Source organism: Panthera onca, chromosome C1 (assembly GCF_046562875.1).
Source record: "Panthera onca isolate mPanOnc1 chromosome C1, mPanOnc1 haplotype 2, whole genome shotgun sequence".
Classification (NCBI taxonomy): Eukaryota; Metazoa; Chordata; class Mammalia; order Carnivora; family Felidae; genus Panthera; species Panthera onca.
In genome coordinates, this window is record NC_138346.1 from 64,781,376 (window position 1) to 64,807,602 (window position 26,227).

Genomic DNA, 26,227 nt, shown 5'->3' on the forward strand with positions numbered 1-26,227 from the left:
TTCTTCTGCTGGGTTTGGGGTGTCTTTGCTGTTCTGCTTCTATTTCCTTTAGGTGTGCTGTTAGATTTTGTATTTGGGACTTTTCTTGTTTCTTGAGATAGGTGTGGATTGCAATGTATTTTCCTCTCAGGACTGCCTTCGCTGCATCTCAGAGCATTTGGATTGTTGTATTTTCATTTTCATTTGTTTCCATGTATTTTTTAATTTCTTCTCTAATTGCCTGGTTGACCCACTCATTCTTTAGTAGGGTGTTCTTTAACCTCCATTCCATGCTTTTGGAGGTTTTCTAGACTTTTTCCTGTGGTTGATTTCAAGCTTCATAGCATTGTGGTCTGAAAGTGTGCATGGTATGCTCTCAATTCTTGTATACTTATTAAGGGCTGTTTTGTGACCCAGTATGTGATCTGTCTTGGAGAATGTTCCATGTGCACTCGAGAAGAAAGTATATTCTGTTGCTTTGGGATGCAGAGTTCTAAATACATCTGTCAAGTCCATCTGATCCAATGTATCATTCAGGGCCCTTGTTTCTTTATTGACCGTGTGTCTAGATGATCTATCCATTTCTGTAAGTGGAGTGTTAAAGTCCCCTGCAATTACCACATTCTTATCAGTAAGGTTGCTTTTGTTTGTGATTAATTGTTTTATATATCTGGGGGCTCCTGTATTCGGCGCATAGACATTTATAATTGTTAGCTCTTCCTGGTGGATAGACCCTGTAATTATTATATAATGCCCTTCTTCATCTCTTGTTACAGCCTTTAATTTAAAGTCTAGTTTGTCTGATATAAGTATGGCTACTCCAGCTTTCTTTTGACTTCCAGTAGCATGATAGATAGTTCTCCATCCCCTCACTTTCAATCTGAAGGTGTCCTCAGGTCTAAAATGAGTCTCTTGTAGACAGCAAATAGATGGGTCTTGTTTTTTTATCCATTCTGATACCCTGTGTCTTTTGGTTGGAGCATTTAGTCCATTTACATTCAGTGTTATTATTGAAAGATATGGGTTTACCTTGTAGTAAGGTCTCTGGTACTTTGTGGTCCTTGCAAAATTTCACTCATAGAATCCCCCCTTAGGATCTCTTGTAGGGCTGTGTTAGTGGTGATGAATTCCTTCAGTTTTTGTTTGTTTGGGAAAACTTTATCCTTATATTCTGAATGACAGATTTGCTGGATAAAGGATTCTCGGCTCCATATTTTTTCTGTTTGTCACATTGAAGATTTCCTGCCATTCCTTTCTGGCCTGCCAAGTTTCAGTAGATAGGTCTGCCACTACTCCTATGAGTCTCCCTTTGTAAGTTAGAGCCTGTTTATGCCTTGCTGCTTTCAGAATTTTCTCTTTATCCTTGTTTTTTGCCAGTTTCACTATGATATGTCATGCAGAATATCAATTCAGGTTACGTCTGAAGGGACTTCTCTGTGCCTCTTGGATTTCAATGCCTTTTTTCTTCCCCAGATCAGGGAAGTTCTCAGCTATGATTTGTTCAAGTACACCTTCAGCCCCTTTCTCTCTCTCTTCTTCTTCTGGAATTCTTATGATACGGATATTGTTCCATTTGATTGCATCACTTAGTTCTCTAATTCTCCCCTCATACTCCTGGATTTTTTTTTTATCTCTCTTTTTCACAGCTTCCTCTTTTTCTATAATTTTATCTTCTAATTCACTGATTCTCTCCTCTGCCTCTTCAGTCCGTGCTATGGCCATCTCCATTTTATTTTGCACCTCATTTACAGCATTTTTAGCTCCTCATGACCATTTCTTAGTCCCTTGATCTCTGTAGCAATAGATTCTCTGCTGTCTTCTATGCTTTTTTCAATCCCAGTGATTAATTTTATGAATATTATTCTAAATTCTTGTTCCATTATATTGCTTAAATCATTTTTGATCAGTTCATTAGCTGTCACTACTTCCTGGAGTTTCTTCTGAGGAGAATTCTTCCGTTCCATCATTTTGGATAGTCCCTGGAGTGGCACAGAACTGCAGGGCACTTCCCCTGTGCTGTCTGGAGTAACTTGTGTTTGTGGGCAGGGCCGCAGTCAGACCCGATGTCTGTCCCCAGACCACTGCTGAGGCCACAGTCAGACTGAGGTGTACCTTGTCTTCCCCTCTCCCAGGGGCAGGACTCACTGTGGAGTGGTTTGGGCCCTGTCTGGGCTACTTGGAGACTGCCAGGCTTGTGGTGCTGCTTCGATGGGATCTGGCCAATTAGCTGGGGTGGATCCGCAAGGTGCACAGGGGTAGGAGGGGCAGGCTTAGCTCGCTTTACCAGAGGCAGTCCCCTGCGGGAGGGGCCCTGCAGCACCAGGAGGGAGGCCCTGCAGACCCGTCACAGGGATGCATACACAGAAACACATTGTTGGGCGTTTGTGCGGTGCAAGCAAGTTCGGTGAAGGGAACTGGTTCCCTTTGGAATTTCGGCTGGGGATGGGAGAGGGAGATGGCACTTGCCAGCGCCTTTGTTCTCCCTCCGAGCTGAGCTCTGTCTTCTGGGGCTCAACAACTCTCCCTCTCAGTGTCCTCTCGCCCTCCCCGCTCTGAGAGCAGAGCTGTTGCCTTATAACATTCCAGATGTTAAGTCCCGCTGGCTGTCAGAACACACGGTGTCCGGCCCCTCAGCTTTTGCAAGGGGCTCTGCCTTGCTGGTCGGGCTGCCCCTCTGCTGCCCTGGCTCCCTCCCACCTGTCCCTGTAGCACATACCGCCTCTCCGCCCTTCCTGCCCTCTTCCGTGGGCCTCTTATCTACACACTTGGCTCTGGAGAGTCTGTTCTGCTAGTCTTCTGGCGGTTTTCTGGGTTATTTAGGCAGGTGTGGGTGAAATCTAAGTGATCAGCAGGACGCAGTGAGCCCAGTGTCCTCCTACGCCACCACCTTCCCCTCTGTCTATCAGGTTAGGTGGTTCATTTGTGGTTTTTCTTGCTTCTTCCTGAAGTAGGCTGTATTGCTATAAACTTCCCTCTTAGAACTGTTTTGGCTGCATCCCAAAGGTTTTAGACCATTTTCATTTGTTTCCATATGCTTTTTGATTTCTTCCTTGATTTCTTGGTTGACTCATTGATGGTTTAATAGCATCATGACCTCATTGACGGTTCATGTTATTTAACCTCCATTTGTTTGTGATCTTTCCAGATTGTTGCATGTGGTTTATTTCTAGTTTCATAGTGTTAAGGTCAGAAAAGATACATGGTATGACTTCAGTATTTTTTAATTTGTTGAGACTTGTTTTTTGGCCTAATATGTGATCTGTTCTGGAGAATGTTTTATGTGCATTTGAGAAGAAAGTGTATTCTGCTGATTAGGGTGGAATGTTCTGAATATATCTGTTAAATCCACGTGGTCCAGTGTGTCATTCAAAGCCACTGTGTCCTTACTGATTTTCTGTTTGGATGATCTGTCCATTGATGTAAGTGGGGTATTAGAAGTTCCCTACTGTTATTGTATTGCTATCAATTAATTCCTTTATGTTTGTTATTAACTGTTTTATGTATTTTGGTGTTCTCATGTTGGGTGCATTCATATTTACATTGTTATATCCTCTTGTTGGATTGTCACGTTTATTATATAGCATCCTTCTTTGTCTCTTTTTACAGACTTGGTTTTAAAGTCTATTTTGTCCAATATAAGTATTGCTACTCTGGCTTTTTTTGACATCCATTTGCATGATAAATGTTTCTGTATCACCTCACTTTCAATCTCTAGGTGTCTTTAGGTCTGAATTGAGTCTCTTCTAGGCAGCATATAGATGAGTCTTGTTTATTTATCCATTCTGTCACCCTATTTCATTCTGTTGGAACATTAGTCCATTTATATTCAAAGTAATTTTGATAAATATATATTTATTGCTATTTTGTTACTCATTTTGTGGTTGTTTTTTAGTTTTTCTCTGATCCTTTTATCTTTTTCTCTGCTTCATGGTTTGCTGGTTTTCTTTAGTGATATACTTGGATTCCTTGCACTTCATTTTTTTTTTTTGGCATATCTCTAACTTTATTTTTGATTTGTGGTTCCCATTTGGTTAATATATAACATCTTCTGAATATAACAGTCTACATTAAGCTGATGGCTGCTTAATTTTGAACTCATTCTATAACCCTCTCCTCTCCACATTTCACATATTTGATATCATATTTTACATCTTTTTATTTTGTGTTTCTCTTTTGTTTATAAATTTAAACATAGAAATTTCTTCTAAGGTGGTTGTACCATATTTGTCCATGGATTTTAGTCTTAAGGTTTCCAAGGGGAATTCCCAAAGAAGGACAAAGTAAGAGTCATCAGCCAACAATTATCCCAGCAGATGGGAGAACATTAGCCTCATTCCTAAAGAGAAGATTTGGGCTGCACACCAAGTATTCACTGTAGTCCACTGCTTATACTGCTGGGATCCACCTGGGAATAGTTCCTCCGGGTTGGTTTCTTTTCCTGGGGAGAGCTGTAAGAGGGGAGGTTAGTGGTATGACTTAGTCCTCGTTGCTGCAGATAGTCGTGAGGCCACACTGATGCTCATCATGTCTGTCCTCTACTTACCATTGTAGATTTCCTTGTTGGGGCGACCACCTGTGCCAGTCTGGGTGGCTTACCTGTGGAGTGACCTACTCTCATCTCTTGAAAAACAATGAAAAATAGCCAATTTTGCCGGTTCCTTATAGATGGAATGGGTTGGAGGTAGTAAATGAAAAGAAGTAAACAATCTGAAACAAAAGGCAAAACTGTTGGAGAAGGCTCCTCTGACTGCTGGGTAGAGGCTGAGCCATTGAGGGGCGAGGATGGAAACAGAGAGATTCGAGGCTATTGTATGAGTCTAGACAAGAGACAGTGGCGGCTGTACTTGGGTAGCGGCAGTGGAGGTGGTAAGAAGTCATTAGTCTCTCTAAATGTGGGTATATTTCAAAGATAAACCTTTTGCCGAGGTGAATAAGATTTTGTCTGGGTTATCAAAAAATATGAATCCACTGGGGAAACGAGATTTATAATGGATTGTTTTAGCATAATGATGAGAGTAGTGGTAGATACCTAGAGGAGGGGGCGGTTATGGAGCCCTACCTGGGAAAATCTAAGGTAGGACAAGGCAGAATATGAACTGAAGAGGTAGGTTGGGCCACACCGTGGAGGGTCTCACAGACCGAATTAAAAACTTGGACTTAATCCTGAAGTTGACATGTACGATTAAGCAGTATTACCTAAGGAGGTAACGCATTCCAATTTACGACTTAGATTCTCCAAGTAACTCTGGTGAGTGTAAGAGGGCTCATGGGTTAAGATTGAAAGCAAGGAAACCAGTTAAAATATGCATTTGTCCAGGGTAGAGATAGTAAGCTAATATTTGTCATGTACTTGCAATCCGTCAAGCACTAAACACTGTATGTATATTAACTCAATCCCCAGAAGAACCTTATCAGACAGGGACTATTAATATCCACATTTTACAGATGTGTGGACTCCAGCACAAAGAGGCTAAAGTAAACTTGCCCAATTCATAGAGCCATGTGGCTCTAAGCAGGAAGCAGGATTTGAACCCACACACTCTGGCTGGAGAAAGCGTGTACTTATACACTGTGCTACACTCGTGTCCTTAAGGTAAGAGCCCAGAGAGTTAGGGAAAATAGTAGGGTGAATCTCTTGTATTTTGTCCCAAACATAATAGTTAATTAGCTGTAATTTCACATTAGCGTTAACAGCAGTATCCATAAGATCCTCACCCTCCTATCATTTCCTTTCCTTCTTACTTAGAATCTTGCATTCTCTTTTGGCATCTGTGTCTCTTTCTTGCTTTGCAATCTGATGCTGCCTTTCTGCAGCAACACAGGGTACAAAGCAGATGTTCAGGATGTGTCTTTGGATCAGACAGTATTGTGACATCAGGTAACCCAAGTCTGCGCTTTTGTCTTCTCTCAGAATTTCCTCCTAGGGGAGTGCCTCAGACTTGGTGTTCATTGGAGTGCTTTTCTCCACAGCTTTTGTTTGGGAATAGCTCAAATTAGATAAATTAACTCATGGCCGCTGGAACATCAGTACTATAGGAGATTGTTGTGAAATACACTGGTACCTGGGGAGAAAAGTGTATGTTTCCACTAATCACCTGTAATGCAAACACAGACTGTAAATAGTCATTATGTAACTATTACTTTTCTAACTGTCAAAATGTGGAGAATTTGAGTAGTACAAGGAGTTTATAGAGAAAACAGGGTCTGGAAAATGCTTGCCTTAGTTTGCCAAGTAAGTGTCGGCTCTGCTGCCTTACTTCTGATGGATTACCCCCAGGACAATCTTATTTCTTTCTCTTTTGGATTCAGGGAGGTACTGAACATCAACATCTTTTTCATGTGGTTGTTAATGATATTATTACAGTTTCATAAAGCACAATACCTACCGTACCTTAGGCCAAATGTTATTCAAAAAGAGCACATACAATTTGTAGCCCTTCTTCAAGCCTAAAGTATGACAGAGAGACACAAAAATAGCCAAGAAATAGATGGCTCCCACAAAGGTACCTTATAGCCGCAGTGGTAGGACAAGAGGGCCACAATCCCTGGTACCTCAGTGAGTGTGTTCTGTGTCCTCTGTGGTCAAGAAACAGAGCACTTGTGACTGAAGAGAAGGGATGAGGAGGTGGGCAGGGGTCTGCTCAAGGGAGAGAACACAGTCTGCATCAGAAACTAGGGGAATGGGTTCTATTGGGGAAAGCCAGGAAGGATTGGAGAGAAGTTGATGGCCAGTGAGTAGGCAGGGTTCAGAAGCCCCATATTTTGAAGAAATCTAAAGCACCTTAAAACACGAAGTTCAATAATGTCAGCACATACCTGAGAAGCTATAAAGTTAACCAGCCCTGTCCAACCCTTCCTTCTGAGCTCACATTCCAGGTAAGGAACATTTTTATTTTTGAAATCCAGGTGCACAGTCAGGAGAAGGGAGAAAACAGTGACACCCATCTTTTTAATGAGCATTGCTAGTGGAAGAGAAATTAGCATCACCTTGAATTTTATGTGATGTCAGTTAAATGAAAGTATTTTATAGCACTTTACAACAAATTAGAATCAACTAAATTGAAAATAAGCCTAGCAGGTGGGATAAGTAATCAGGTAAGTGGCCAGTTTTGCTATTTTTGCTTTGAGTTGAAGACAGAATTTGAATTTCTAATGTCCCCGAGGCATAGGGTTCACAATTGGGGAGCATGGCTTCTGGGATGATTGTTTAAGATGCTAGCATTTCAGCTTTGCCCTCTACTCTACAACTTGCTTAGCCATGTTCCTGGGAGATGGGCCCCAGCACATGGGCGTGCACGCCAGAGACAGGGCTGTGAATTAGTGGAGGACAGAGCGCTGCTTCTGGCAGAACACTACAGAGCAGACTGGAAATAGATGACCCAGAACAGGGTAGTAAATCATCCACATTAACTCAGGGCCTCTAATGAAACGACTGAAATTCATATGAAGACTTTATGGCCACTCATGAAATCAGCCCAAATCAGAGGGGCTATTAGAACACTTTTATGTTTTAAGAAAACGGTGGCTGTGCTCAGCTGCTGTAATTTGCAGTCAGAATGCCTTGACATCATAAATACTGGCTTTGGTGGACGGTGTTTCACAGCACAGCTTTTCACCCCATGAGGCAGTGTTTCTTGAGTGGATTACTAGATGATTGTAGCATCTGAAATACGTTCAGGAAACCGCTGAGGAGGCCAGAAGATGCTTGGTGCTGATACCTACATTGAGGTTGGTGGCCCAGGATATACCTGATGCTTGTGCAAGTTTGCATGTGGGGGCAAAAGAAAGAGGAGAAGATGTGAAAGGAGGGGAGTTCTTATAAATGAAACTTTGCAGTTCGCTCAGAGTGGACGTGTTAAGGGCAACAAACGATAAAATGATGCTTGTAATTATGGTTTATAAAGAGAAATAGCCATATTGAGTATATAATTTTCATTTTTTCTCTTCTGCAGCTGATGAGTTAAATTAAATAACTAATCTGCAGAAAATCCATGTATCTATGTTGTTTTTAGTCCACCTTAGAGAAACATGAAATATGCAGATTTCTTTCTACTCTCCAGTTGGACTTTTCTACTTGAAACACTTTTCTCAAAATATATGTTATCTTTTTTTTTAATCTTAAAATAGTTACATAACTTTTCAGGTACCTAATTACTGAGCAGCAGACAGCTTTCCACATGAAAAGTAAAAATGATAAACGGAACCTTCTTTAATTTCTTCCATAGTCATTTCTTTTTCTCTAACCAGCAGCCCTCACTTGATTTTCAACACTTTATACTTTATTTTTAAAAAATTTTTTTAATGTTTTTATTTATTTTTGAGACGGAGACAGAGCATGAATGGGGGAGGGGCAGAGAGAGAGGGAGACACAGAATCAGAAGCAGGCTCCAGGCTCTGAGCCATCAACCCAGAGCCCGACGCGGGGCTCGAACTCACGGACCGCGAGATCGTAACCCGAGCTGAAGTCAGACGCTTAACCGACTGAGCCACCCAGGCACCCCAACACTTTATACTTTAGATTTGGATATGGAAAGAGCAGAGTTTTAAATTTCCATCATCATTACCTTTTGATAATTCTGTACCCTAAACTGGAATGAGTACGCAGGAAAGGCTGACTTCTCTGCTAGAGTATCAAATATATGAGGACACCATGGAAAATGGGACGGGTCTCTGATGAATCCTGCTAATACTGAAAACATATCTTCGCTATTGATCCCCACACTGACAGCCTCTAGTGCTTGACCCTGTTCAGCCAACTTGGGTGTTGTTCCAGGTGGCACTTCACAGGTTTGACAGATCATCGTGCTCTGAAAGCATTAACACATATGCCCGAGTCATAGAGGTTATCCACTGTATTTTGTTGCTTTGATAAAAATGGGTGCAGAGAATTGAGTGAATTTATCGGAGAAAGGTTCAAATGTACTGACCTAGGACTTTCAGAGAGGCACTTCTTTGTAATACCTCGCCTCTTTGTTTTGTGCTGCCCTCTGCTGGCTACTAAATATTGTAGTAATGAACCTTGAGAAAAACCAAGTGGTGGAAAAAAAAAAAAAGAGTGGAAGCTGCTGTCACCTCTGCTTTCCATTAGAAAGTAATTTCCCATTTTATTTTGTGAAATGTGGGCTCAACGTGTAGTGATTAATTCAGATGCACTGAAGATATAAATTGGAGAAAATGCATGAGACTAATTTGGTTATTTATATGGACTTTGTAAATGTCTGTGAAAGAAATAATTCTGTAGCTTATTGCATGATTAGTCAGATTTTCTGAATCATCAATGTGAAAATCCAGTGTTATTGTAAATAATTTGGACATGTTTCTCCATGTTTGTATTTTTCAGTGGCTGCTAATTTACAGAAGATTGTAGATGATCCCAAAGCTTTAAAAACACTGACATTTAAGTTGGTAAGTTGAAAGTTCTGGTAAGAAGGTAAATATTTTGCCATGCTCTGCCAGCAAGGAACAGCAACAGTTTAATAACCTGCTCTGCAATGTTGTTGCTATTGTTGCTTTCTTTCGGGATCCATTTTTGCATCTGTCATTTGCCTGTTTAACATCTGGGAACATTTTCTGACCATGACCAGGAGTTTACTCTTCCATGAGTGTAGCTTGCTTCCCAGTACATCTTTAAGAGGGGTCACTGGAGAAATCTTGAAGCCTGTACTGTTCTGCTTCCAGTTTGTATGGCACCTTGACCATACAGACAAAATTAAACTTCATTCCAACCAACACTGTTAATAAAGCTTTCCCAGAGTGAAAGCCAAGTGGTTCTAACTTTTAAAAATTGAGGCTGATTGTTGTAGAAATGGTTTAGGTAATTGGAAGCGATTGTAGAACTACTCGCTGAAGGCTTGTGAACAAAGACCTAACATTTTAACTCCCCATTTCAAATCACAGCAATAGATTCTCGTAGAGAAGAGGTGTTCCAGCAGTTTTTCTGCTCTAGCAGACTTGAAATGTGAGAACTGGCGTGGCCATAAAGATATAGATCCTGAGCATTCTGGCATCATTCTAAAACCAAGAGACACGGTGACCATGACCGGAAATAGAAGTCCAAACAGTCAAAAGTGACTATTTTCCTGAAAGTTTGAGCAAACAGTACATTAAGTGACTCATTTTAAAATTATGAATCTTATCAAGAGCCAGTCACAATGCCACAAGCAATTTAAGATATAAATGACTAACACTTTGCTGTGCACAATATGTATTGATGATCTGTCTTTTTTATTTCTTGTGAAAATTTAATGGAAAGTGTACATGGCCAAAGACATGAAAATGATCAGTTACAGTAAATGTTAGCCCTGTGCTAATGAATTTTCTGGGTCTTGCCTCTCGTCTGATTTCATATGGCTAGGCTGTGGGATGAAAGCAAAACACAAAGATTCTCACAGAAAGAATTTATCTGAAGAAATTTGTTTCGATAACAAAAAGAACGGTTTACTCAGACACAGAATGGTAAAATTAACAAATTGAAAAACCCGTCTTCTGGTTTACAACATTTCTGTCACCTCTATTATGATTCTAATCCGCCTACGTCTTTGTGAACATATTTCATTCATATGAGAATGTACTGATGGAAAAAATGGTACCCTGTGTCAGGATTTCAAGCCAATATTAATGTTTCTTTATTCATTTTTTATACCATAACAAAGAAGTTATAACACACCACCTCCAGAAGATCGGTCTCATTTTGAATATGCAAACAAAGATAAGAGATTAGAGCTTTTGTGCTGGCTTAGCCCCACACTAGCTAAACTTGCTTACCTATGAAACAGGAATAGCAACCCCCCACCCTTTGCCTATTACTGAAGGTCTGATAAGAACAGCCACTATAGGGGCGCCTGGGTGGCTCAGTCAGTTGAGCGTCCTACTTTAGGGCAGGTCATGATCTTGCGGGTTCGTGAGTTCAGGCCCCATATGGGGCTTGCTGCTGTCAGCCTGTCAGGGCAGAGCCCACTTTGGATCCTCTGCGCGCGCGCACACGCACACGCACACACACACACACCCCGCTCCTGTCCCTGCCCCTCCCCTGCTTTCACTCTCCCAAAAATAAATATTAAAAAAAACACACAAAAACACCTACTATACCTTGTAAAACTCCCCTCATCTCCTACTTGAATCAATTTATTGCTTCTCCAGATGCTCTCACATGATTCTGTCCTCTTCATCCCCGTTTCTAGCACCCTTGTGGGATCCTCTTATCTTCTGAAACAGATCTTCCTGCCTACAGTTTGGCAGCCTCTGGCTCCATTCACCACACTGTGGCTGTGGCCAGAGTGCTTCTACAGTGCACAGCGCTCCAAATACTTGAGTGGCTCTCCACTGCCCTCTACTACAACTCAGACCCCTGACCAGACCTCCCTTTAAGGTTCCTGCCCTACCTTTCTGGGTCTGCCCTCACTCTCCCCACCTCTCTCCCCCTCATTCCCTATCTGCTCCTGGCTTCATCTGCTGGCCTCTTTGCATGTGCTTTCTCCTCTTACTTAGACATTCCTCCAACTTCTCCAGGCTGCTTCGTCGTCTCCCCACACCTCAGCATGTTCTAACTTTCTCCTGGCCTTTTGCTTTCTCCAGGAAGCCTTCTCTGACGTCCAGTCCTGGCTTAGATGATCTTCTGTTCCCCCCCATGAATTCATACCTCTTAAGAAGTCTAGAGGTTCCAGTGGCCAGAGGCTTCTGCCTTGGACCCACAATGCCTAGCACAGTGGCTGGCACACAGCAGAATAATACCAGCCTCATTTAGAAAAACTAGCCATCATTGGTTTTTCCTTGCCATTTGTTTTAATCCCTGTAAAATGATTAGGATGGGGACTTCTGCTTCATGCCCTGTTTGTAGAGTCCCTTAAAATTCCTTGGACTTGCCTGCAAAAATCACATGAATGCCTTTCTTATGCATCCACTGTTTGCTAGACAGTGCGTGAAGTGTTTTACATACTTCACCTCGGTTAATTTAGTCCTCACGATCCCACAAGATGGTGATATCATCAGGCTCATTTTCTGTTCTAGGAATCCGAGACTCTGTGCAGCGTCTTCACTTACCCAGGATCATACAGCTGCAGGCACTGCAAATTCAACTCTGGTCTCGCATCACAGCCCAGGCTCTTCAACAACAGTTGATTCTTAGAGACAGGATGCTGCAGCCTTGTGGTTTTATGGCTTTCTGTTTCTTTGTGGATTCCTCCTTTTGGATGACCATAAAGTCACAAGGCTGCGGGGGTCCTGCCTCTAAGAATGAACTTTTGTCGAAGAACCAGCTGTGTGATTCTGGGTAAGTGAACCCCATATTGACAGCGGTTGAGACGGATTCTCTTCTGTGCTTTAAGCAGATTGAGTAGCATTGGTCTGTCTGGCACAGGAGTCTTGTAAGAGAACCCAGACATGTCTTCCCTTCCCCTGATAGCTTGAGAATGTAGTAATGTGCTGTTCCCAGTAAATGGAAATTAATGGCTTTTTTCCCAAAAGGTAGCTAAAGATGTTAAATAAAGCCAGACTCAGGAGCGTCCTTCTATTTCTGTCACTTACCTCTCTATCCAGCCCTAGTTAAACCTGAGGGGGTCTCTTTGTTGTTACCACTTGCCAGCCAGTTTGAGAGCCACTTGATAGAGCTAATTTGAACTGCTTCTTGGCCTAATCTTCTGTGGAACACTAACATCCTGGCGAAACCACAGAGATTCAAACGCATTTGCCTTCGTTCATCCATTTGGCTATTTCCTTGAAGAATAAAAGATCAAAGGATTTCAGAAGCACTTTTCCTCAAAAACTACTGCTGCTCGTGGTCCTTTTATCTCTCAGCTGTTTATCATTTTTATCTCCAAGCTTTTTTTGCTTTCTAAAGGAGAGTGTCAGGAGCCTGAAAATCGTCTAAAGAACACGTTGTATCTTGCTACTGTGGTTCTTTACCTCACAGAACAGTGGTTTACTCAGGGGGTGGTGGGGGCATTTTAAAAAAATCACTGCTGCCTGTGTCCCACACCAGATATCTTTAATGTGATTACTTTTGGTGCAGCCTGGGTTTGGGGCATTTTGAAAGCATCCCCTGGTGATTCCAGTATTTAGCCACAGCTGAGAAACATGCTGTTTTGTGGATAGTTCAGTCTCTGATCTCTTTTCTCTCTACTCTCCCACCACTATTAGAATTATATGGCTCAAGTTTGAAAAGGTGTCTGTCCTTACATATCTGCTTACATAAGAAAAACAATGGCCCAGAGAGCAAAGATACTGGTTATATCAAGAAGAGCATTTACTTTTTTCCTTGCCCAGTGAGATCTTGTACTTCACTTATTATAAGTCAGATGAAGCTAGATTTCCATTGTTGGCATGACCAGAGGCAGGAAGATCAGAAACCTTTTTCATATGTAACACTTTTAACAAAGTGGTTCAAGCACAGAGGGCATTTCAGCTCAAGTGTAACATGCTTTCAGTTTAACATCTCAGTACTGCCTCTTTGTTGATTGTCGTAAGCCTTGCCTTGAGACAACTCTCCATAAATGCCTTTTAAGGCATTTTTAAATTTGCTCCTTTGCAGTTTTATAAAGTAATTGAATCTTGCTGCTTTCGACGTGGAATTTTTGAAATTGCATTAATAAAAATATGAAAGATAATTTGCCCTTAAAGAATACAAATTGTGAGTATATGTAATTAACATCCAGTTGGTACACATTTACATGTGGGTAAGTGAACTCATTTAATAGCATGCATTTACGTACTGAAGTTTAATAACATGCATTACGTACAGTGATTTTCATAGGCATTTTGTCAATTAATGACTAACGGGCCTTAGTTTTCGAGGCTTTCAGCTCAGGTGTAGTTGGAGGCTGCATAACGGAAGGCAGCATTTCCTGAAGCACAGGTAAAGCAAAGACCAAAATGAGATTTAAAACTACTTAAGAGTATTAACTTTTTCTCCCTACTGAAAGGGGAGTAAGGTAAGAAAAATCTTTAGGGAACCTATCAGTTCAAGAAGATCCAGGTAGCCTCTCTGAGCCTCCTGCTCCAGTCTGAGACACTGGTTCTCCAGGTGTGGTCCCCAGACCAGCAGTGTCTGCTTCATCTGGAAACTTGATAAAAATGTAGCCTTCCAGGGCCACATCCCAGGCCTAATGAATCAAGAGTCTCTGGGGGGCAGGGCACAGGAATCGGTTTTAACAAGCTCTCCAGGTGATGCTAAGGTTTGAGAACCTCTGCTTTATAGGAAACATGGAGCCAACTCGGTGCTTCACACTTTGGGAAGCACTCAGGTAGAACAGTGGTTCCAACTCTACTGACCTTTTGCATCATCAAGGGAGCTCAAAATCCCAGTACCCAAGCCACACCCCAGACCAATTCATTCACGACCTCTGGGATGGCAGTGTAGATTTTCAAATTTCTAGTGGTTCCAAAGCGAACACAGGTTTGAGGTGGAATATACTAAATCCTTTGTTGGCATTTCAGCAGTCTTCACAGCATCTGCACCAGAAGTAGGTTCCATTTCAAGACCACTTTGCTCATCCATAAAAAGCAACTCCTCATCTGCTCAGATTTTATCCTGACCTTGTGGCAATTCAGTCCCATCTTCAGGCTCCACTTCTAATTCTAGTTCTCTTGCTGTTTCTACTACATCTGAAGTTACTTTCTCCACTGAAACTTTGAAGCCCTCAAAGTCATCCATGAGGACTGGGAACGGTTTCTTCCAAATTCCTGTGAATGTAGACATTTTGACCACTTCCTAAGAGTCACTCATGCCCTTAATGGCATTTAGAAAGGTGAAGTTTTCCAGAAGGTTTTCGATTTTCTTTGCCCAGATCCATCAGAGAAATCACTGTCTGTGGCAGCTATAGCCTTATGAGAAGTATTTCTTAAATAATAAGACTTGAAAGTTAAGGGGCATGTGGGTGGCTCAGTCAGGTGATTGTCTGACTTCGGCTCAGGTCAAAAGTTGAAATTACTCCTTGACCCATGGACTCTAGAATGGATATTGTGTTAGCAGGCATGAAAACCACATTAATCTCACAGTCCAGCTCCATCAGATCTCTTGGGTGACCAAGTACATTGTCAGTGAGCAGTAATATTGTGAAAGGAATCTTTTCTGAGCAGTTCTTAACAGTGGGCTTCAAATATTTCAATATACCGTTTTGTAAGCAAATGTGCTGTTGTTCCATTTATAGAGTACATATTCTATAAATAGCTCTAACATAATTCTTAAGGGCCCTAAGATTTTTGGAATGGTAAATGAGCATTGACTTCAATGTAAAATCACCACCTAGCATTAGCCCCTAAGAGGAGTCAGCCTGTCCTCTTTGAAGCTTTGAAGCCAGGTACTGACGTCTCCTCTCTAGCTGTGAAGTCCAAAGTGGCATTTTCTTCCAAAAGAAAACTGTTTTGGGGGCTCCTGGGTGGCTCAGTCAGTTAAGCGTCTGACTTTGGCTTAGGTCATGATCTCACGGCTAGTGAGTTCGAGCCCCATGTCGGGCTCTGTGCTGACAGCTCAGAGCCTGGAGCCTGCTTCAGATTCTGTGTCTCCCTCTTTCTCTGCCCCTCCCCTGCTCATGCACGCTCTCTCTCTCTCTCAAAAACATGAAAAAAAAATTTTTTAAGCTGTTTTTGTCTACACAGAAAATCTGTTGTTTAGTGTAGCCACCTTCTTTAATTCTCTTAGCTGGATCTTCTGGATCACTTGCTGCTTCACCTCGTACTTTTATGTTATGGAGATAACTTCTTTCCTTAAACCTCATGAACCAACCTCTGCTAACTTCCAAATTTTCTTCTGCAACTTCCTCACTTCCCTCAGACTTAAAAGAATTGAAGAAAGTTAGGGCCTTGCTCTGGATTAGGCTTTGGCTTAAGGGAATGTGGTGGCTGATTTGATCTTGTATCCAGACCACCAAATCTTTCTTCATATCAGCAGTTAAGACGGCTGTTTTGCTTTCTTATCATTCGTGTGTTCACTGGAGTAGTGTATGTTCAATTTCCTTCAAGATCTTTTTTTGAACTTTGGCATTCACAGCTTGTGAGAGGCCTAGCTTTTGGCCTGTCTCTGCTTTTGACATGCCTTCCTCATTAAGCTGAATCATTTTTAGGTTTTAATTTAAAGTGAGAGATGTGTGATTCTTTCTTTCCCTTGAACATTTGGAGGCCATTGTAGGGTTATTAAGTGGCCTAATTTCAATACAGTTGTGTCTTAAGGAATCAGGAGGCCTGAGGAGAGGGAGAGAGGTGAGTGGAACAGTCAGAACACACACAACATTTATGGGTTAAGTTCGTGGGCCCCAAAACAACTGCAAAAGTAACCCCAGAGATCACTGATGTCATATCACTATAACAAATATAATGAAAAAGTTTTAAAAATTGTGAGAATTACCAAAATATTACACAGACACGAAGCGAACCAATGCTTTTGGGAAAATTACACCAATAGACTTACTTGGTATAGGATTGCCACAAACCTTCAGTTTGTGAAAAATGTGGTATCCACGAAAGGCAACAAAGTGAAGTGCAATAAAACAAGGTATGCTTATATACTGAAGGATAGTGGTTGTCTCCAGGAAAAGCTCTTGTGAGGTTGAGTTGTAAGCTGAACTAGCCATGTTTTCCCCCGTGGAACACTAATTTTATTTGGAAGAATAACTGACAAAATGTGGTTGTTCAGACTAAGGAATTGGCAGACATTTTTTCAACATGAACCAAGTAAGCCTGGCGCTTTAAGGAAAACAACTGGCCATATTTGTTCTCGATAATAAATTTCAGCTTTCGAGCAGAAAAATGACTTTGGAAAACTTGCATCTGCCCCTGTAACCTTGACAGCATCCCAGTACTTACTTTTTCTGATGAGATTAGTGATATGTGATAGTTTTGAACATGATTGGTTGGCATGGTGTATTGAGACATAGAGATTATAGAACAAACTGTGTCAGCAGTGGAAGATGTGCATAATTCAATGATGCCGAAAAGTCATACCTGGGCAAAAGATCAATTCAAAACGCAAGATAGACTAATGGTTTTAATCTAACAGAATTAAATTTCAATACTATGGTTTCAGATTCCACGTCGCAACTAACTTTTAGGAAACTCCACTTGGAAAGTCTCAAAGTAGTAACAAACAATATCCACAATTATCAGAAAGACTTTTAAAATTCTATTTGTTCCCTTTTTCAACTACATATTTATATGAGGCTGGATTTTCTTATATATACTTCAAGGAAAACAACCTAAAACAATAGATTGAATGTAGAAGCAGATAGGGAAATCTCACCATCTTCCATTAAGCAAGACATTAAAGAGATTTGCAAAATGTAAAGCAGTGCCACTCAGTTTGGGTAAACTGGTTATTTTTCATGATTTTATTTATGCTAGCATGTAGTGGGTTTATTATTAGATTTAATGAAGTAGTAAATGAATAATTCAGAAATTTCTCAGTTTTAATTTCTGAGACCTTCAGTATAATATAATCTACATAACCATGTTTGTTTTTAATTATTTTAATACTTAAAAATACTTTAAACATGACTTCAATAATGTTAAAAATTTTTCAGTTTTAATTTCTAAAATAGTCAATATAATAAATGTAACCTGCAAAAACATAAGCTTTTTAAGTTTTATTTTGATTCCAGTATAGTTATCATACAGTGTTACATTAGTTTCAAGGTGAACAATGTTATGATTCAACACTTCCCTACACCCAGTGTTCACCACAAGGGCCCTCCTTAATCCCCATTGCTTATTTCACCCATCCCCCCATCCACACTCCTCTGGTAGCCATCAGTTTGTTCTCTATGGTCAAGAGTTAAGCTTCTTGGTTTGTCTCTTTTTGTTTTCCCTTTGCTTATTTGTTTTGTTTCTTCCACGTATGAGTGAAATCATATGGCATTTGTCTTTCTGTGACTCCTTTTGCTTAGCGTTATATTGTCTAGCTCCATCCATGTCATTGCAAATAGCAAGATTTCATTCTTTTTACGGCTGAATAATATTTTGTGTGTATGTATGTATGTATATGTATATATGTATACATATATATGAACATACTACATCTTCTTTATCCATTCATCGATCAGTGGATGCTTGACTGCTTCCATATCATGGCCACGGTGAATAATGCTGCTATAAGCATACAGGTGCACGTATCCTTCTGAATTGGTGTTTTTGTATTCTTTGAGTAAATACTCCATAGTGCAATTGCTGAATCATAGGGTAGTTCTAACTTTTTGAGGAACTCCCACATATTCTTTTCCGTAGTGGCTGCACAAGTTTGCATTCCCACCAATAGTGAGTGTTCCTTTTCTCCACATCCTCGCCAACAGCTGTTGTTTCTTGTGTTGCTTTTAGCCATTCTGACAGTTATGAGGTCATATCTCATTGTAGTTTTTTTTTTTTTTTAATTTTTTTTTTTTTTCAACGTTTTTTATTTATTTTTGGGACAGAGAGAGACATAGCATGAACGGGGGAGGGGCAGAGAGAGAGGGAGACACAGAATCAGAAACAGGCTCCAGGCTCTGAGCCATCAGCCCAGAGCCTGACGCGGGGCTCGAACTCATGGACCGTGAGATCGTGACCTGGCTGAAGTCGGACGCTTAACCGACTGCGCCACCCAGGCGCCCCTCATTGTATGTAGTTTTGATTTGCAGTTCTCTGATGGTAATTGATGTGAATATCTTTTCATGGGTCTCTTGGCCATCTATCTGATCTTCTTTGAAGAAATGTGTGTTTGTGTCTTCTGCTGCCCATTTTATAATTGGATTATTTGTTTCTTACATGTTGAGTTTTATAAGTTTTAAAATATATTTTGGATACTAACTCTTTATTGGATATCATTTGTAAATATCTTCTCCCTTTCAGTAGGCTGCCTTTTAGTTTTGTTTCCTTTGCTGGTGTAGAAACTTTTTATTTTGATGAAGTCCCAATAGTTTATTTTTGCTTTTGTTTCTCTTGCCCCAGACTTATTTAGTAAGAAGTTGCTATGGCCGGTGTCAATGAGGTTACTGCTTGTGTTCTCTACTAGGATTTTTATGGTTTCAGATCTCATATCTAGGTCTTTAATCCATTTTGAATTTTTGTATATGGGGTCAGAGAATGGTCCAGTTTTCCCAACACCATTTGTTGAACAGACTGTCTTTAGCCCATTGGATACTCTTTTATGCTTTGTTAAAGATTAATTGACCATATAATTGTGGGTTTATTTCTGGGTTTTCTACTCTGTTCCATTGATCTATGTGTCTGTTTTTGTGCCAGCATCATACAGTTTTGATGACTACAGCTTTGCAGTCTAACTTGAAGTCCAGAATTATGATGCCTCCAGCTTTGCTTTTTCAAGATTGCTTTGGTTACTCAAGGTCTTTTGTAGTTCTATACAAATTCTAGGATTTTTGTTCTAGTTTTGTGGAGAATGCTGGTGGTATTTTGGTGTTAATTCCTTTGGGTAGAATAGACGTCTTAACAATATTTGTACTTCCAGTCCATGAGAATGGAATGTCTTTTCGTTTCTTTGTGTCTTCTTCAATTTCTTTCATCAGTATTTTATTCCTAGGTATCTTAGTATTTTTGGAGCAATTGTAAATGGGATTGTTTTCTTAATTTCTCTTTCTGCTGCTTCATTATTGGTATATAGAAATACCACAGATTTCTGTACATTGATTTTGCATCCTGTGACATTACTGAATTTGTTGATCACTTCTGGTAGTTTTTTGGTGGGGTCTTTTGGGTTTTCTATATATAGTGTCATGTCATCTGTAAATATGAATGTTTCACTTCTTCCTTACTGATTTGGATGCCTTTTATTTATTTTTGTTGTCTGATTGCTGTGGCTAGGACTTTCAGTATTATGTTGAATAACAGTGGGGAGCGTGGACATCCTTGTCTTGTTCCTAACCTTAGAGAAAAAGCTGTTTTTCCCCATTAAGGATGTTAACTGTTTTTCATAGATGGCCTTTATTATATTGAGGTATGTTCCCTCTGAACCTACTCTGTTGAAGACTTTTATCATGAATGAAGGTTGTACTTTGTCAAGTGTTTTTTGTGTCCATTGAAATGATACGGTTTTTTTTTTTCCTTTCCCTTAATGTTGTATCACATTGATTGATTTGTGAATATTGAACCAGCCTTGCATCCCAGGAATAAATCCCACTTGATGGTGACGAATGATTTAAAACAAAACAAAACAAAACAAAAGCACAAGATTTTGAAGTCCTTGATAATTTTTAAGAGTATAAAGAGTACCTGAGACCAAGAAGTTTGAGAACTGCTGCTTTAAGGGTCTCTGGTCCCTTTGCTATAGATTCCAGAATCTTTTGCATATTGCCCTCAGTGTTTTGCAGGCCACAGTGAGAGAGGCAAGGACTCAGCCTTGGTTAAGAGAGAGTCGGCAGGGTAGTGGGAGAAGAAGAGCCGAGTGCCTGACTCAAAGCCAGGCAACCTGGTCTGTGCCTCTTTGCCAGGAAACCGAATGTTCCAGTGTCGCTGGGGGAGGGAGGCGCTGGGACTGAGGGTGACAGGTGGACTCCCTGTGTGATGTACCCACAATAACCACTGGTTTGATCACCCACTTGCATTGTAAATTCTCACTTCCACTACTCTTCACAAGAGGGACTTAAGATTTTTCTTTCATGTCTAGTTGGCTTAACCACTATTGGATATTTTGTTTTATTTCGGGTCATTTCAACCTCCTGCTCATCCCACTGCCAAATTTCTGATGTATCTTTGACATGCAGGGATGCGCTTCACAGCTTCACACTGTCTGCTCCCTCCTCATCCCTGCCAGCAGCTATTGGTGCTCCTGGGGTGTTTGTCATTTGCCTATTAATTACATGCGTTGTGTCTGCCCCCATTCACTGCATTGAGTAAGTGAGCAGTAAGTCAGCAGTAACTACATAGCAGGGGAACGTTTAGGGAGATACACAAACAGGGCTTGTGGAACAAGAAAACTGGTGGTGGTGGGGGTTGAGTGTCCTAGTATTTGTATGACAAACACCCACTGGAAAATACCTTATCTGACAACGCTCCTGTGCCTGTACTACTTTGTTAAAAGTGATAAGGAAAGGGACGTTTTTGATCTTACTGCCCTTTACTGAATATCTTGTCAGAGTAAAGCTAGAGAAATCATTGGACAGGGACAGAGTAAATTCTTTAAATGTCAACTAACGTTTCTACCCTTTATGCTTATGTAAGAAAATCAACAGCGTAAGTGCTGACACCATTACTTTAAAGATAATTACTTAAAAATATTCAAGTTATATGTTCTAATTAGCTGCTTATTGTAAGGGAGAATGTTGAGGTTGACAAAGGGCTGAGTTTATGTACTGTTTTTTGGAGCAGCGCAGAGCGGTTCATTGTGATGATTGGAAAGGGCTTTTTTTTTTTTTTTTTTTTACATGGGAAACTAATTGTTTTGACAATAATTTAGCAGGAATTAGGCCAAGAAAAAGTTTGGATGGCCCTTTAGTGATTAATTGCCCATTCCCAGTCATTCATCATACATTTTTCTCCCTACTTGTGGTACTTACATAATGTCTGGTTCTGATTTATGTACTCTGAAGAGGCAGCCTGGAATGGTGATCTGAGTACTGTGTGTGTGTGTGTGTGTGTGTGTGTGTGTGTGTGTGCGCGCGCGCGCACGTGCATGTGTAGGAAAGAGAGGGAAGTGAAAAAAAAAACACTTGAACGAGGACAAGTGAGAGGTTTGATGGACAGTGACTTGTTTTCACTTTTTAATTTTGAAGAAAAATCAAAATATTTGACATGCTATAATTTGGGCCAATTTTAGGCAATAAATGTCCTAAAATATTATAAACAAAACTCTGTCATGGAAAAATAAGTTATCTATCATGAGCCATTCAACTACTTGGTAACCACTCCTTTTTTCTTTTTTTTTCTTTTTGTCAGTATTAGAGAAGACACCTTTTGGTAAAAACCAGGTTTACCCTCAATGACCTGTTAAGTCGCTTGTGCTCATTTTCATAATTTTTTTTTTAATAAATGGAAGTGTGTACATCTTAATTCCCTCTACCTATTTTGCCCATCCACCCAGCCCCTTCCTTTCTGGTAACCACCAACTTTGTTTTCTGTATTTAAGAGTCTGTTTCATTGTTCATTTGTTTTGTGTTTTAGATTCCACATATAAATGAAATACAATATTTGTCCTTCTCTGACTATCTCACTTAGCATAATATCCTCTAGGTCCATCCTTGGTGCAAATGGCCAGATCTTATTCCTGTTTACGGACGAGTAATATTCCAGTGTATATACATATACCACATCTTTATCCATTTATCTGTGGATAGACACTTAGGTTGGTTTGATATCTTGGCTATTATACATAATGCTGCAGTAGACATAGGGGTGCATATATCCTTTCAAATTACTGTTTTCATTTTCTTCGGTAAATAGCCAGTAGTGGAACTACTGGTATTTCTATTTTAATTGTTCGAGGAACCTCCATATTGTTTTCCACAGTGGCTGTACCACTGCATTCCCCGCCAACAATGCACAAAAATTACCTTCTCTCCCTACCCTTGCCAACATTTGTTATTTCTTGTCTTTTGATCCTTTCATTCTGGCAGGTATAAGGTGATATCTCATTGGATTTTGACTTACGTTTCCCTGATGATGAGTGATGTTGAGCATCTTTTCATGTATATTTTGGCTATCTGTAAGTCTTCTTTGGAAAAATGCCTACTCAGGTCCTCTGCCCATTTTTTTTTTTACTGGATTATGTATTTTTTGGTTGTTGAATTGTAGAAGTTATATTTTAGATTATTGACCTGTTATCCAATATATAATTTACAAATATCTTCTCCCATTCAATAGGTTGCCTTTTCATTTTGTTGATGGTTTCCTTTGCTGTGCAAAAGCTTTTTATTTGATGTAGTTCCAATAGTTTATTTTTGCTTTTGTTTCCCTTGGCCTGAGAAGTCAGGTCCAGAAAAATGTTGCTAGGGCTGATGTCCAAGAGATTACTGCCTGTGTTTTTTTTCTAGGATTTTTATGGTTTTAGGCCTTCAATTCATTTTATTTTTGTGTATGGTGTAAGAAAGTGGCCTAGTTTCATTCTTTGCACGTAGCTGTCCAGTTTTCGCAGCACTGTTTGTGGGGGGACTGTCTTTTCTTCATTGTATACTCTTGCCTCCTTTGTTGTAAATTAATTGACCATATAAGTATGGGATTGTTTCTGGGCTATCATGTTCCATTGATCTGTGTGTGTTTTTGTCCCACTACCATACTATTTTGATTACCATAGCTTTGTAGTATATCTTGAAGTTTGGGATTTTGATACCTCCCTGCTTTGTTCTTCTTTCTCAAGATTGCTTTGGCTATTTGGAGTCTTTTGTGGTTCCATATAAACTATGATTATTTGTCCTAGTTCTGTGAAAAATACTACTGGTATTTTGATAGGGATTGCATTAGGTGATATGGATATTTTATCTCTCCATTTGTGTCTTCAGTTTCTTTCATTAGTGTCTTACTGTTTTCAGAGTACAGGTCTTTCACCTTTTTGGCTAAATTTATTCCAAGATATTTTATTGTAATATTCCTTTAAAATTATTAAGGAACTCTAATTTGAAAGTATACTTAAGATCACTTTCTTGGCAGTCTCAAAGCTTTAAGCCTAGACATTGTGGTGTTTTAACGGGAACAAATCCCTCCCCCTCTGCACCCCCGTTTTCTGCACTTGATAGCAAGCATGATGGTCAGATTTGTTACAGTAGTAATTAAGCGCTGGAAGAAATGGGACACTGGCCCCATGCAGATTGTGCCTTTGCTTGGATCAACTGGCACTGAAGGTGTCTTTTTCCCTTTTCAGGCTTCAGGCTGTGATGGGTCGGAGATTCCGGACGAAGTGAAGCTGATCGGGTTTGCCCAGTTGAGTGTCAGCTGATGTATGTCCCTTGACATCTCCCCCTGATCTGTCATGCCCCCACCTCACACCATTTCCCTCGATCTTCCTCCCCCACCCCTACTCCCTCCACCTCACTCCCAATTCCCACAAAATCAGAAGATTGTGAAGAGTCTGGCTTCAGTGACATGGGATAAAAAAGAATTTTTTTAAACTTACAACACTCCGAGTTCTGCTTTATTCTCTAGCAATCCACAGTATGAGAACAAGCAAATGCCACAGCTGCACGACTGTTGCTAATTTTTCCAAAAGCTATTTAATATTCTTAGCAATCAATTCGGATATCCCTTAAGTGAAAAGAATCTGAAATACACTCAGGTGGTCCTATTTATTGGCAACAAAAGGAATTTTTTTCTATCAGAAGCCTATTTCTTCTTTCATTGTTCTTTCTGTTCTACTTTAATTGTACATCTGACAATACTGCCTCTTTTATGTTGTATTTAGAAATTAATATACTTATAAAATTAAGATTTATTAGCCAAACTTGAATTCTAGTTTTAAAACTGACTGTGAATTTTATTTTTCATATATTTATGCATTACACACCTTAGCTATAAGAAGAAAAGTTTTTGATTATATGCTTCTTGCAGTTAATCTCTTGTTATTTAAACAAAAAAAATTCAGGTCTATCTTTGGAGTATTTATAACTTTTGATTTTTGAAATGACTGAATTAGGAACTTAGATGCTTATTCTTTTGGTTTGTTTGCCTAAAAACCAATCCACAATCTGATTGTCTCTTGGGAGAGGGAGGTGCCTTGCAAACTTTCATATTAAGAATGTGCCTGAGGCTGCTTTACTCTGGAATAGTCTCAGATCTAAAACTTCCTCTACATAAAGTGGCATATGTAAGTTTTGCTTCATTGGAACATATAGAATGCTATATAAAATGTTGCCATTCTATTAGACTGCTAATTATGTACCCATCTCTGATTTGACTTCTCTGTGATAGGATTTGTTATTCCAAAGGTGATAAACTTGAAGATACCAGAATCTGAGTTTTACTTGAAATTCTGCAGAATACCCAGATGGAGTGAAAAATAGAAAGGGTTTTTGTGCAATGACTAAAAAAAGGTAAAATGCTGTTAAGTTTCGAGAATAAATACTTTCACGTTTCGAGAATAAATACTTTCACCCAAGTAGCCCTCTGCTTGACTATATATTAAGGAATAGTAAACCTTAGGATTTTCAAAATTGGAGTCTAAACTTTCAGGGAGGTGGGCTCCCAGGATGGTACCATTGCTCTTTCCTAGCTAACCCTAGATATGGCAGCTCTTTAATGTACTTTAAAAAGCAAATATATATTACTAAGGAAAGAAAAGTTATTTATAATTGCCTTGTCATAATTGTTAAGGTGTTCTAGAGCCATTTGCATACAACTTAATGTAATTTCATTCCATTCTATTGTTTACACAACAATTACTCAAAGATGACTGCAAAGGTAAAAGGAAAATAAAAGTGTATTGCACAAAGAGATGGTGTCACATGGTTTCCTTCCTCCTTCAGGTAGCACCTGCATGGCAGCAGTGAGATTTAGCACTTCCATGCCTCCTAAGAACTAAGGAGGGAAAAGTGCCCTTAAGGGAACAAGGCATCCATTCAGTCTGAGAATCAGGTTTGACAATTATTCACACTCCATGTAGTAGGGCCACCGGGAACAAGAGCAAAAAAATTCCTTACAGCGAATTCATTTTAGCCCTGAGGCTTGGAGTGGTTAAGTGACTTTTCCAGGGCCCTTCACAAAGCTACTTACAGAACTGGTCTCCCAAGGCCCTGGTTCTGATATTCAGAGCATGTTCTTAACACTCTGTACAACTTGTAGACGAAAATAGTATAAGACCCTCATCTTCTGAGAGAGTCAAACATACCTGAATAACTGGAGGACCTTGTTTTGCAACATAGTGATAAGTATCATATAATATCTGTTTAATGTATGTCCATAGTCCCACATCTTCACTGCTAGCATTTGAGAGAGTTTATATACATCCATACAATAGGATAAAGATTTTTTTAATGAGAAAATTAGGATGAGAACTGGTTAACAGTATGAATGCAAGGGTCAAGTTCATGCAAAGAGGTGTCTGACTGCGTACAGCCCACTCGTTTTTTTTTCCTTTCTAAAGTTAGGAGATATACAGTTTTTCCTAGTACTAAAGCCTGCAATGAATTTTTCTCTAGGCAGTTACATTTAGGTATTCAGAAACTTCAAAACTCTCCGAACAGCCCTACAAATACATAGTTACGTTTTGAACACTTACCTTTTGTAGTGCTTTCAGCAGATGCTCAGAGTCATGTGATAGGAAGTGCCAGTACCAGTCAGCAAGGAGCTGAGAGCATAGTCCAAGCAGTTACCGTCACTTGTGCTCTAGAAAGACACAGTAATCAAACTGTCT

The 26,227-nt window shown here is 40.0% G+C and overlaps 1 protein-coding gene across 5 annotated transcripts in view; it reads left to right on the forward strand.

The window, feature by feature from the left end:
* The window catches only part of STK39 (serine/threonine kinase 39), a 318,329-nt gene that overhangs the window by 287,514 nt on the left and 4,588 nt on the right, over positions 1-26,227 (forward strand). For 3 of the 5 annotated variants that reach the window (XM_060624836.3, XM_060624838.3, XM_060624839.3), the window contains exons 17-19: positions 9,320-9,384; positions 23,744-23,802; positions 24,787-25,308. In XM_060624836.3, coding sequence (XP_060480819.1) covers positions 9,320-9,384; positions 23,744-23,802; positions 24,787-24,832 — 170 coding nt within the window. In that variant the 3' untranslated portion in view covers positions 24,833-25,308. Of the gene's footprint in view, positions 1-9,319; positions 9,385-23,743; positions 23,820-24,786; positions 25,309-26,227 lie in introns of those variants that run through there. The other 2 variants (XR_013557279.2, XM_060624837.3) reach the window with 2 other exon arrangements.